The sequence below is a fragment of the Sinohyriopsis cumingii genome, chromosome 18, assembly GCF_028554795.1.
Source record: "Sinohyriopsis cumingii isolate HCF-2022 chromosome 18, ASM2855479v2, whole genome shotgun sequence".
NCBI classification, from domain to species: domain Eukaryota; kingdom Metazoa; phylum Mollusca; class Bivalvia; order Unionida; family Unionidae; genus Sinohyriopsis; species Sinohyriopsis cumingii.
This window is the reverse complement of record NC_142978.1, coordinates 96,445,968-96,460,660: the sequence shown is the minus strand read 5'-3', so window position 1 is coordinate 96,460,660 and position 14,693 is coordinate 96,445,968. Positions and strand designations below refer to the sequence as shown.

General features: G+C 34.9%; 1 protein-coding gene across 1 annotated transcript in view; it reads left to right on the top strand.

Annotated features, from left to right (window-relative positions):
- Nucleotides 1-4,762, top strand: part of LOC149777545 (uncharacterized) — a 32,878-nt gene extending 28,116 nt beyond the window's left edge. The window contains exons 17-18 of the mRNA XM_089942147.1: nt 3,067-3,134; nt 4,578-4,762. Of these exons, the coding sequence (XP_089798273.1) occupies nt 3,067-3,134; nt 4,578-4,721 (212 nt within the window). The 3' untranslated portion in view covers nt 4,722-4,762. The remainder of the gene's footprint in view (nt 1-3,066; nt 3,135-4,577) is intronic.
- Nucleotides 4,763-14,693: the final 9,931 nt, after the last annotated feature.

Below are 14,693 nucleotides of genomic sequence, written 5' to 3'. Positions count from 1 at the left end.
TTTGCTAAATTTTAGAATAAGGAGCAGTTTCATCAGTCACACCTGTTTAAACTGAAATTTATTATTCCTATATGAATATGATTACTGACTTCCTGTTATTGTACCTTGTTTTCCCGTGTGACATAGTCGTTGTTATATCCGTCTGTCCACCTGTCTTTGCTTTTGCTCTATCTTGCTTCTGTTACTCTCTTTTCCACGTTATAACGTTGGTGCCAATGTAGACAAATTGTTAATATACTAATGTATGTAAAATTATTTAAATACCATATGAAAACTAAAATTATGCAACTTTCACATATTTTCATTTATGAAACCCCTCAACCTGAGTGCGTTCTCAAGATTTTCGCCCCACTGTACAGTTTCTTTTGAGTAAAATGTAACATATTAGGTCAGCAACTCAATATAAGTCCCAAAATAACCAGTTTGTTATAAATATAGATTATTTACAATTATAATATAGTAATTAACAAATAATCAAGATACAAAAAAGAGCTAAGATTTTACTCATGATCGTGTTACGTCTTAAATTTTGTAACAAGAAAAGGTAAATCCCAACAAACATTCACTTTTCAAAAATATAAATTTATTTCCCTAAAATATAAAATCAAACAAAGTGAAAGAATTAAAATTAATTCACAGTTTGGTATGAATTTCTAAAATATTTCCTAAATAAATATGAATTTTCACAGTAATCCTGAAAGGATCTAAAAGTATTCCGACTGAAGGTTCTGAATTGCTTATGCACAAGCACCACAGAGAAGAACTGTTCTAATATCCAAAAGTTTTATTTTAAGGTAAATCCAATGAAAGTACAATATCACCAATTCATTGGAGGTTTTTTTTTTTTAATAATCCAGCAATGCATTGCCTGTAAGTAAAAACTGGTTTTCCGGCCTGCAATTTCAACGTTTAATAAAAAATAGACTGAATGCTCTCGGAACTCTTACAAAAACTGAAATATAACCGAAGAATGAAACATTGCATATTTAATTCCTTTTTATAGCTACTATATATGCATCAAATCAACAATTCTGAATCATTAGAAAAGATTCCATTTAAATTGTTCTGTACCACGAAATATCTTTATCAATCATTATCCGACTTTTTATAATTGGGCCTAGTTGGCATGACATCTCTAGAATACAGATATTCTTGTAGGATCACGTGATTCTGACATGACCTGCATTCAACATTTCTTAGCATAGTTTAACATAATTAATTGTTGACACGAACTTGGCTGATTAATAAATGGAGAAAATACATATAGATATCCGTAACTACTGAACTCTTTCATAACAGTAGGGCCCAGGTGACCACATATGAAGAAGACAATTTTTGGAAATTGCTCATTTTTCACCAAGTGTACAGATTTGAGGCTGATATAGAAATTGTGCGGATTTTGCTAGTCATTTTTTTTTAAATTTGTAAAATATTCTAACACATTTTATAAGTTATTTTTCCTGATAAAGAAGAAAATTTAATTCTTGGTTGTTATATACGAGTTGCATATTATTTGCAATTTAAAGTAAATGTTTTGTGAAAATATGCTTTGCGTTCATGTTCTTAAATAAGTGAATTTTCTTTCACTGCTAAGGTTTCGTGTTATTAGATTGTGGATTCTTATGGACCGTTTACTTAATGGTGTGAAACTAATCATAAAGAATTATTTTCGGCAAAATAATTGAAAATGAGAACTTAATTATAAAATAATGTATTATTCTTTAAAGAAAGGTCTTTAATATATTTAAATACGATATCAAAGCATGACACATTTCTTTAGATTTAACCAGTACAGTGTGAACAAGTATTTTAACTTGCTATATTATGTAGGAATATATAGGCCTCTGGAATTTTGTTTACGAATATCGCTTCATAATAAGCTATTTTTGTTCATGTTTAGTGTGTGTGTGTTTTGGATTTTTAACGTAGTTTTTTAAAAACATTTCAGTCATGTCGCTACTGTGTCTGCAATGTGGCAGTTTATAGTGACGTTTAGCACTGAGGCATCATGAATCAGGCATGTAGCATGATGTCTCACCCAGTCACATTATCCTGACAACAGGCCAACCAGCCTTAACACTAACTTCTTAATGCTGAGCGCCAAGCGAGGCAGCTGTTAGTACCATTTCTGTAAGTCTTTGTTATGACTCGGCCGGGGATCGAACCCACGACCTCTCGCATCCGAGGCGGACGCTCTAACCACTAGGCCACCGGGGCGGTCTGTTCATGTTTAGTATAAATACATTGACTTATTTATTTATTCATTGATGCAGTGTACATAAGAGACTTTAGGATCTGCGTTTTGCACTTCCAATTCCAAAGCAAAGCAAATACATTGTAAGAATAGTAGTATGCAGATTATCCATAGATGACTGAGTAGATGAAACAGATGAAAGAAAACATTAGAAAGTTAATTGGAAGATATACAATATTGTCTGAATTAGAAATAAATCAATCTGGGCAGCATGCAAGTACATACGTATGAATAACTAATACAATCATTATTTTAAGAACTAGACTTGCACGTAACTAAGATTAGCTTATGGTCCAGAAAACTGGTATTGAATGTTTAACAGAATATGTTAGAATTTATCAATTATATGATCCAAAATATTAAAATCGAATATGGTTGTTATGTACATTGTTTGAAAAAAAAGAAGTTTGTGTTTTGAACCAGACAAAAAAGAAAAGCTTCTGTCATAAGAATTTGCTGGATAACTGTACATGCTTATTCAGCTTCCTCAATAATCTTGAAATCTCGATTCATCACTATGATCGGACTGTCCCACGTGGAGGATAGGGCCTGAAATTGTCAGTGATTTCCGTAGGGAGGGGTGTTTTGAGGAATGGGCTGCGACTCGGATCTGTGCATTACAATTAATGTTAATAATGTAAAGACATACTCATGGATTCTCTAAGTAAGTGTTGGTTGTTCATTTTGTGATACACAGTTAAAAAATATAGCTGTTATAAGAAGTGCAAGAAGAAACAACCATAGTACGCTTTGATGTCTGTTTTGCTTGTTTTTGTTTTTGTTTTCATTTTCTCTTTTTTCTCTATGATCAGGATGCGGGGCCAATATTGCCGTTGGGAGCAGAGTTACTCGAGGCCCTGATTGGATGTGGGGTAATCAGGTACGTTTATGTTACGTTGATAAACTATGTTGCATCACTTATCCCAAACATCATCACCACTCTGCTTTTCTGCATGTGATATGATAATCACTCTAGTATGTCTCTAGATGGTTTTTATTTAGTATTTTTGATATAAAATGTTACTCTTCCATGTGCTGCACTAGCAAATTCTCTACAAATACAAGTGATTAGAGCTCACGCAATAACGACTTACCGGTACTTTCATGATTACTACAACCAATTAGACACGTCAAATCAAGTCTGTCTGTGTGTGTGTGTGTGTGTGTGTGTGTGTATGCGTGTGTGATTTGGATTTTTAACGTAGCTTTAACATTTTTTCAGTCATATCGCTAGGATATCTGCAGTGTGACAGTTTATATTGGTGTTTAGCACTGGGGCATCATGCCGCAGACATGTAGCATGATGTCCCACCCAGTCACATTATCCTGACACCAGGCAGACCAGTCTTAACACTAACCTCTTAATGCCGAGCGTCAAGCGAGGCAGCTGTTAGTACCATTTTTGTAAGTCTTTGGTATGACTCAGGCGGGTATCGAACCCACGACCTCTCGCATCCGAGGCGGACGCTCTAACTACTAGGCCACCGGAGCGGTCTTCAAATCATATGTAAACTTAACATATTTGTATTTTGTCCATGGAAGAATTTACTCCTCTATAGGATTGTGGGGATAAATCCACTCTTGTATGTACAGAACAAAATGTGTTAACCTTGCGTGGTGCTGTCATGACACTCTATCTTAATTTACACCAGATTAATTGCTTTTGTTTGCCATTTTGATCTAAACTCTAAACTCTAGATTGACATATCAACTGAGTCTCATAGACTGAATGTTGACCACCTTTCTTACCCCATTCTGGTTTTTTTTTTTTTGTGTAGCGAGTATTGGAGTGAAGCATAAAGCCGAGTATCAGTTTAACTGCTATACTGGTTGTCCATTATGGATGTTTCACTCACGAGGAACTCTTTTGAATCTGGGAACCAAACGGTAGTAGTAGTAGTAGTATATTTGCGCGTGTTTGTGTGTTTGTGTTTGTTAGGTATGTTAGACATTTTCCCCTGACCATTGAGAACGTCTCGGGCATCAAGGGTACTGTTTGCTGAAGTTGAAGTCTTGAAATGAGCATGTTAAAATAAACAGGACATTGCAAGATCATTGGAAATTAAATCAAAATCAGGGTAGTAGTTTACAAGCTATAAACTAATTTCTTGAGTTTTCAGATAATGTGACTTAATGCAAACTTGTTACCTTATCCTGATTTTGATGATGTCAAAAATAAGGAGATATAATTTGAAATGATTTAAATATTTAAATCATTCAACTTCTAATTTGCTCATACCTTAAGAAGTGACATGATGTGCTTGATTAGTGCAATCAGAACGTTTGCAAGCTATTTCAGTATAACATAGATGATACTTTACAGGATGGTGGAGCAGGTAATCAGGGCACTGTGAATGCGGCAGAGAGAACAGCAAGTGATTATACATGGTGGCGAATCAATTGGGACAATGGAAACTCAAATACATACAGGATGGGGGAAAGAATTCACGATCTTTGTGTTGTGTAATCATTCTTGTAAAGATTCTATAATAAACGTGCTTCCAGAAACTGCTGTTTTATATTTCATTTTGCCTTTACCGACATAATTAAAAATTCAGTGTTTAATTAGGACTTCACATCAGGTGCTACTAGTAATTATCTTAGAGCAACTCAACATCAGGTGCTACTAGTAATTATCTTAGAGCAACTCAACATCAGGTGCTACCAGTAATTATCTTAGAGCAATTTGTTTGGGATTCAGCAACCTATTATGTAGATTTAAATAAATAAATTAATTCTACTTAATATTTAGCTTTGTATAAGTGTATCTTTTGAGTTGTGTTGTAAATAATAGCCCTATGCTAACACGCTGCAATCGATATTTGAGCATTTGCCTTGGTACAAAATAAATTGAAACCCCAATGTGCTTAGTACGTAGTGTTTCTTTTTTAAATTACGTATGAATACATAGATCGGGCAGGATTATCAAGGTTTGAATTTATAAAACTTTAGTTACTGAGATTGAGAATCTGTTCAAAACTTTTATATAAAATATCTGTGAAATAATTGACGATGCTTCCATGAATGTTCATCTCTCGATATTTTCCTCTTTTCTTTTCTCCTACAACTATATTTTATGATTGGGACAATAAGAGATGTGGACTAGAAGTTGTGGAACAAATGTGCACTTTTGATCAAAATTCAAATAACACACACACACACACACACACACACGCACACACACACGAGAACTAATTCAAGTTTGAGACACCCATACCATATGTTCTTCACACTACACTTTAAGTACTACTACGTAAAACGTTGATTACGGTGTGGATGAAACCGACTTTCAGAAACAAGCCTCTAGAGTGTGAAAAAAGAAAAGTTGAATTATGGCTATGCAAAATACAAATAAGAGAATGAGACAATTCAAGCAGTAATAGTGCAGAAGTCCAAATGCCATTTTACAGAAACTATATATCGTGATGAACAGATAATGTTTGCAGCGAAAACAAATTTTTCGCTTTGTACCATTTGTAACAGAAGTATAATTCCTTTAAAAGGGAATATCAATTTGACTTAATACGTAAATTTTATTGTTCCACATCGGATAATTAAACTGTGTAAGGTTACATTTGTTATAAAATGGCAATATTTTCATAACACAAAAGCTGAAAACCAAATAATTCTGGCCATCGACACATTCGGCGATGCTTTAAATTGTTAGAATACAAGATACTATGACAATTAAAAGTTGCCAATACTGATCTTGGCCAATTTTTGGAAGAGAATCTGATCTGAATTGTATGTTAAAAAATACAGCAGACGACACATGAAAATGGACTATCTTACTCTGCATTTGAAATATTGCGTGAGTGCAATTTTATGTAATCACTATTATTATGGTCCTTTGAGAAGTTGTTGAAGTCCGTTATAGGGCTTTGCTGACGTCTCAAAATATCTTAATAATTAACACATTATCTATACATACGTCCGCTGACAGTTAGGTTTCTAATCTCTCATGGAATAGTGGATTTCAATATAATTTGAGATACAGGCCTCATTACGAAATACAGGCCTCATTACGCATTAGAGTTTCAATGTTTCATGTCTTGAGTTAGAGGAGTTATATTCCCTGAGAGCTCGTCTACCTAAATTTGATATCAACTGCATACGAGCAACGTTTCAAAGTATTCTTGGACTTTAAACTTAGATGACAGCCATCTACAAAAAACTTAATTGACTTATTTCTTGAATGATCTAGTTTAAAAATCCCTTATTTTATATAAAACATTCCCATTTTGTTTTGTGGACGGCATACAGGAAAATCGGTGGATGAATATTAGAGTTTTACCAGATTAACTCATTTTACTACATGCTGACTGACAATTTGGTCATCATGGCTGTTGAGACATGACGTCAAATTTAACGCTGTAGAACGTGTGCAAAGGTAGGAAACCACAAGACTATTACTAAAGAAAGAAAACGGTAAAATTCTTAAATCTTTAGATCTGAAGTACTCCGTACGAATCTTAATGATCATTTCTGATGTACTCCATACCGAACTTAGCAGCAATTATCAACACTTTGAATGAATGTTTATTGATCATATAGTCCCGATGGCTTGTTAAGATATGATATTGAATTTAGGACCAATGAATCACTAGCTGATGTGCATTTAAATCTCGACCTGTGTACACCTTTTATAATGAGAAGGACTAACTCGTCTTGGACATTACGTGTTAGAACATGAGTTGTATTTGCAGTAGGATTTGCAGTAGGAGTTTGAATATGAAACATAATTAGGTTACACAAAAATCTTTAATATTTAACGTAGCATCACGGAAAAGAAAAAAATTCACCTTGATCAACTTCTCTGCACGAGCAAAGCCTCTGTCACCCCAAAACGGTGATACGTTTACAAATTCAGTTTGTGCACTGATCATTGGCCTGACAGGATCCAGAAAAAACCATCTGTTGAATTTGATCGAAGACGGTTAACGTGAGTTCACATGTACTTGATTGCACCATCCGCAACAAAACCGTCTTATTATATACTTTGGGATTTCACAGAAGCATTTGTTTCTTCAAAAACATATTTGTCTTTCACATATAAGTTTTTTTTTACCACAATCAATGAAGCCTTCACTATTGACGACCTTGGCCTGAGCACGAATAATCTTGTCATGTACGATGATCTGATGTTTGACTGGCAAGACAACCACGTGAGAATATTTTTCTATGTGACACAACCATCCGCACAAGTGCCTAAAATGATCAGGAACAGTTGCATAATGTTGATGTTATTTCGTGGGATTGACGCGTATGGTCTTGAAAACATTCGTTGCACATGGTAGGATGGGTTTCGCAGGAGATCACATGGGATCCTATAGTGTCCTCGCGATTGACTTGGCTATTGGACCGCTGCGTAGCCTCGCAAGTGGGGAGGGGATATCGAAACGTTTTAGACAAAGCAATATAACAACCATGGCAAATATACACAATGACGAAATCCGCCAGCGAAGCAATAGCAGAATCTGCTGTCCGATGCCGCAAAGATGGCCGCAAACACCTGGAATTTCTCTATAGTTATATAACTGTTCGTGAATGTGTCATCGATATCTTAAGTCTCGACAGACGGCACGGGGAGATCTCACATCAGCACGGGGAGATCTCACATCAGCATCTAACAAACATTTGCAGCTCTAATTAAACCCATGTCAACACCGAGAAATAAGTGAAAAAGTCGCCGAATGTACATCTGAGATAATGTGAGCAGAAGAGAAACTGGGTCAAATTGTCAGGACAGCCTTCCTAGCCAAAGATATAAAGAAAGCCTCGAAAGAAAATACTGAGGCTATCACGTGTGTGACAGTACAAGTTTTAAAAAGTCAAAATGGCTTAGAGGAAATGCAAGAGGATGTCTGAGAGACAACCACCTGAGTGCAACCAAAGTTGCTAATATCAATTCAAAATTGTAAGGAACTGGCATAACAGATGATGTATACAATTTCTTAAAGTTTTGCCGTTGAAGTACCTGATAGCAAAGATTTATAAGATTTTATGTTGGACCAAGAACTGCCCACGGATACATGTCCAGGTTACTTCAAAGTTGAATGGCCCCAAGGCGTCTTTCGGGAGTTGATGGGACTTATAGTATTCTACAGAAATAATGATACGGCGAATGATTTTCAGAGCATTGTTCGCACGTATAAAGTCACGGGTGATGAAAGTAACCAGTCACCCTAGCATAATTTTGTCCGCACATGACAAATATCCGTGCAAAAATATACAGGACTCCGTTCCTTGAGATGATTCTGCTTTCAAACGATAATGTGCCCCTCATGGAAGACCCACTGGCGCAGATACGTGGAAAAGGTCTTGGTCGGGGAAGTAGGCATAATCAGGCATGATTCAAACCTGCGGTATAAGTGCGTGTCTGTGGACCAGCAACAGACAAAGGAATTAGTGAGTCATCTGGAAACATTCCTGGGATCAGTTCGTACCGGTAACAATGTGTCAAAAGTCAGCAATCAGGCTGCGTCCATTTGTCAACAGTTACTCACCGATGATACCATGGACCCAAGTACATTTCGCTCATTGACGATATTGATGCAGCATGATGAACGCGCACTCACCGAGTGTGATTTATGTATCGTTTCCTATTCTTCCTGAAACCAATGTCGCGAGGCAGCGTTTTGTTGTAAATAAAACTCCGAACGTCACGTTGATGATCACGATCTCGTCTGCGAAACCAGAATATTTCATGTTTTCCTGCACAATAATCACCGCGGGACAATCTCCCAGACTCATAGTCACACTAGCTCTGTGCACATGTATTACAGATGTTCTGATGTACGATCGCAGCTGTTCTGGGGCCTTGACGGAAATAACTTTCTCGTGTTCTTGTCTGAGGGCAGTCGAGAAGGTTCGTGGAATGTTATTAAACTTTTAATAGGCGTGTATGACATTGACTTTATCAATTAAGAGATCCGATGGAGAATTTTATTGGTGACTGGTGACTGGCAAACGATAGTCCAAGCTAGCGCTGCCATTACTCTCTCTCTCTCTCTCTCTCTCTCTATTATATATATATATATATATATATATATATATATATATATATATATATGCATACATATATGCCTACATATACATATACATATGCGTATACACATATATGCATACAGAATTCATATACATATACTCACTCACACACACACACATACACATATTCATTTGATTCAAGGGAATTCATATTGTTCCTAAAATCACTCACCAGAACATGTACATATATATATATATATATATATATATATATATATATATATATATATATATATATATATATATATATATATATAATGATTTTGAAAATAATTAGTTATTGGAGGATTCTGCAGGAATTCGCCTTGCGTTTTAATAAGTACGGTGTTCTCATACGAGAATCCCAAAAACGAAGCTGCGTTTCAAAGCAATCCTTCTTACGTACACTATGTTAGCTGTATAATTAATACATTGTTTTTGTCTTTTTTTTTTTGTAACACTTACATCTGGAAATACAGGTTAATGATGAGGTGTCACTTATACCTTAACAATGTGAATATACTTACTGACGTGTCTCACAATAATTGTTATCTCAATCCATTCTACTTTATATGGGTGACATGATACGAACATTATGCACGTGTTATTAATTCGTCCAACTTTTACAAATAAATGAAGTTTGAATACATACATGTTTGTATGTATGTAGATGTGTATTTTGTAGGTAGATAAATAGACTTCATTGGTCAATATATAGAAAATACATTAGACACAAAGACAGACAGAGAGATAGCAAGATAGATTCGATAAGCGCTTCTTATTTCAGTACTAACTAATAATTGATTCAGAATAGGCTCGAACACTTAGTTACCATTGATTCCTAATTATTACGAAGGTTGATGTTGATGCTGTCAACGGAAGGATTTATTCATTATTCATTTGTATTCCATAGGCAAATGTAACAACATTTTTTGTTGTTTTCCGTTCTAAACTAAAGTCAGTATAATTATATTGCAGAGACACCGTATGGGCAATACATATCGTTAGGTCATTTTTTTACGCTAGTAAAAAATGACGCTTTTAATTAATGGTTTACCACTGCGTTATGTTATATTGTTGAAAGTCCCCATACATCATGTATTATTTAAAAGTCTTTACTTTATGGCTACTGGGATCACCAAATATATTGAAAATAATCCCTTGGTAATTCAAAAAGTACAGAACCGTATTGAATAGCGTACCCGCTAGGATTATGTATATCACACATTAATCTTTCTCACTTTACAACTGTTTGTTACCTTAATGATCCCTTACGCTTCACAGTGGAATACCTTCCTTGGTTTGAATTAAGCCACTGCAACAATGAGGTAAATTTGTTGGTAAATTGCCAACCGTACGATTTGAAAAGTGCACCGCACACCGTTTAGGCTGTATTTGCTGGGTTCCTTTATTTTCAGTAGTTTTGCGCAGAATAGGAATTTGTATAGTAGAAGAAAGAAAACAATAGTTTTTACTTGATACTACAAGGTTTCGCACGCGTATGTCACGATATACCTTTGATATCACAAGTAAGACCCTCTAAGCGTTAAAAAGCAGTCGAGATCTCTTTTGGTGGTTTTTCTTTGGATTTCAAGCTGTGATATCATTTCAAGCTGTGATATTATATACAAGATAGTATCCAGTGAATGTGCCTGCGTAAAAAATTGATGTACTAATGTTCAGATTATTCTGAGGGTTAAAATCACATTGTAGAGATATATTCTGAAAGAGTACCAGTTGCGAGGAGCGTATAATGACCTTTCTACTCTCGTTTTCGGCAGTCTCATGAAACGTTCTGGTTTCATATGATAATTAGTGTTATCAATTTTAATGTGTTACTAAGTGATAAATGGGTAGGATGTCGTTCGAATTTATTAGTAGAAAGTGCGATTCTACCATAGTCTATATAGATATGTCATATGACTACTGTGTTAGTTATGTAAATGTATGCATATTCTAATTCGTATACATGTAACACGTGTAAACATACCATAAGTTATACCATCACATGATGCAAAAAAAAGACGGAAGGACTGAGGGATTCCGACTGAATTTTGAGGTCATCTCGCTACACCATTTTGCAGTTTGGTCCAATAAAATCAATATTTTTTAACATGAGATCAATATAATCTTGCATCTTAAATTCATGAAAATTGTCAAATTTCAGTCTTTTAGTCTCCAAAGACTGAATTTATTCAATCTGTTTCATACATTTAATATAAAATGAGCCCTCGCGTGACATCCTTTGTGCAAATTTCGTTTCTTTGGGTCATGAACTAAAGAGCGATACAGATCAAAAGGAAACCTATGACAACTGTACACAAGTTTATTTAAATTAATTTTCATTTGGTCTACCTTTACAGCCTCAGTTTATTTCAAGCAAAAATTCATTTTACAATATATTTGCTAACCTCAAATAAAATTTGAGCGTTTTGCAGAACATTGAAATAAATAAATAAATAAATAACATCGTTCATAGGATGGGAAACAAATATTCATAATGGGAAGTGATGGCTACATTGGAATGAGGTGACAAGAGGGTATGGATATTTTGCAACAGGATGGAGTCGGGCTGGGATTGGATGGGGTCGGACTGGGATTGGATGGAGTCGGGCTGTGATTGGATTTAGTCGGATTGGGATTGGATTTAGCAATTTCGTGAATGAGATATATATTATTTACTTGAACTATGAATGACTCTAACCATTCTTCGTATAAAGTCCTAAAACACGGATTTAACGGAATAATGCACACCGAATTCATTTGATACAAGGGAATTCATATCGTTCCTAAAACCACTCACCAGGACATGTAACTTCAACGTAATGAGAAAAAAATGAGCTTATGGAACAAATTATTAATATATTGATATATATAACCCAGGATCAATGTATATAATTTGTACACAGATATAAACAATATACGATTATTTCACCAAAGGAAATCAATGTATAAAATTTATGCACAGATATGAACAATATACGATTATGTTACCAAAGGAAATCAATGTATAGAATTTATGCACAGCTATGAATAATATACGATTATGTCACCAAAGGTGCTCAATGTATAGAATTTGTACAAAAATATAAATGTACGTTTCATCCCTCAAGTAGGATGTATCTCTTTTACAGCTATATTTAATTCGTGATTTCATTCATAGTGTTATTGAATAATATTGTTTCCAGAATTGAAGAGTGCGCTTCTTGTTGTGTTGAGTTGACGATCATAAGGTAGTTTCTCGTTAAACAGCTCATCGAATGGTTAAGAAGTCACCACGTATGTTCTGCCCATCTCAGTCTACCGAAGGATCTTTCGAGAGCCACTTTATTCCATGCAGACTCATTGGTCCTGAAAATTTGGTCTTTCACTGAATCCTAAACATCCAATGTTTCGTTACGACTTCATAGTCTTAAATAAAGTAACTGAAATAAGTGAAACCAACAAGCTTAGAGAAAAGTAAAAAGCAATTTATTTCTCTAAGTTACAAAGTGATTTAATAGAGTATTGTGAATCAAATCCCAAATAATCCTAAAGGTTCTATCACTAGTCCAAACGTTTAGAATGTTTCGAGAGAATTCCATTATTGAATGTGCCAATGTGCCATAGTCTTGATGGCCCAAAGATATATCCCAGAATGTCTTGGAATCAATTTACAATCATGTCAAAGCAGTGTTTAAGACCAAAAGTTCATTCAATGAGCGCTTTGTAATTCCAGTGAATAAATTAAGTCATTCCTCTCAGATTATATCTGAACGTAACAGTAAATGATTCCGTAGTCTGAATATAAAACAAAAATGAATAATTGTTTACCTCATCTTATATACACTAATTTCAATTGACCAAATACACAATGGATTGCCCAGGATGTGGGTAATTTTACATGGAAAATTCCATCAACAAGTTCTAAGTTTGGAAATAAGGTTAAGCCCTGAACTCAAATGGAAGCAAACATCTTTAACAAAAAAAAAAAAAAAAAAAAAAAATTCAGGTAGTCAAAAAGCTCTACCTTTAAGCACGGACAAAGGTTAAGCACTCAATATCAATAAGAATACAACATAATTGTATTACATAAAACTGATAGCGCGAAATTATACAATTTCATATTTCACATACCTTTATAGCTGACAATTTCTTCCGTAAAATGCTATTTGAGAATGTATTTCTCAACGTACAATCAATTCCTGGTGTGGTTGGGGAGATCACACTGTAAGGTATTTTGCTTTACAGACTTTTTTGGTAAGGAAACCATCAACAAATAGACAGTTTCCTCACAAATAATTCGCTTTATTGTGATAAAACAATGAGAATTTACTCTATAAGCACCCTTTGAAATTCACAGCCATATAACTTAGGTAATCGGATTTTTCATTGCAGGCACTTTGCTAGTGTAGCAACGGTTACACCGAACTCAGTATTTTTGAATAACCACAGTTATAAATAACCACCCTCAGGAAATGCTTCACGCGGCAACGAAACCCGAGCACATTTTTTTCCATATAAACTGCACTAAAATATTACTGTACGCGATTCAGTGACATACAAATAATAGGAATACGTCTAACACCAATGAAACCGGAAACATCATCATTATCATCATGGTCGTCGTCGTCGTCGTCATCATCATCATCATCATCACAAATTGCTTCTCTGATTACGACTACTACCTTGTTCCAAGCTTAGAATATCATATTTCATGCAAAAAGATTTGTATGCATCTTTGCACTACTTTATTACAAGATCCCCGTGAAACTCAAAACCGCAATCATCAAGATGAGTAGTTCATATTATAGTATGTACTTTATACAGCAACGCTCTCACGCATATTGATGTAAACATTTAAGATACTCACACACCAATCACAACTCATGGATGAAAGACTTTTCTCTAGACAAGGATGCTCTGACATTGGTATTTTTGCTTTGCATCTTTTGTTTGTCACTTCTTTTTACATATATACCTCACTGTGTTACGTGTTATTATGAAGCGGAATCATACGGATATGTGATGACACAGGTACTACCCCACAAAGTATATTTGTGTAGTGTGGGTTTGGTGATACTCATCGTCAATTTGGTAACTCGCTTGTTTCTTAAACGACTTATGGCAATTACTTAAAAACTTGCAGAAGCAAGACTGTTGTCACCATAAGATTTCATCATCCTTATACCAAATTTACAATACTACTCCAGGTTTTGATTATGTTCATGATGCAAAGATGCGATGATAATACTGCATCTATTTATTTTGAGGTGCGTTAAGTCCTCCCTGATTTCATATAGGATCAAACTGATGGGCAACTATAGTAATGCTCTATCAGACAATTCTGATTTAACAATATCAATTTCACATTCATTCTTGTGAGCTTTCTATTTACTAAAGTTTGTACCACCTGCTTGCCGAACGTGCTCAT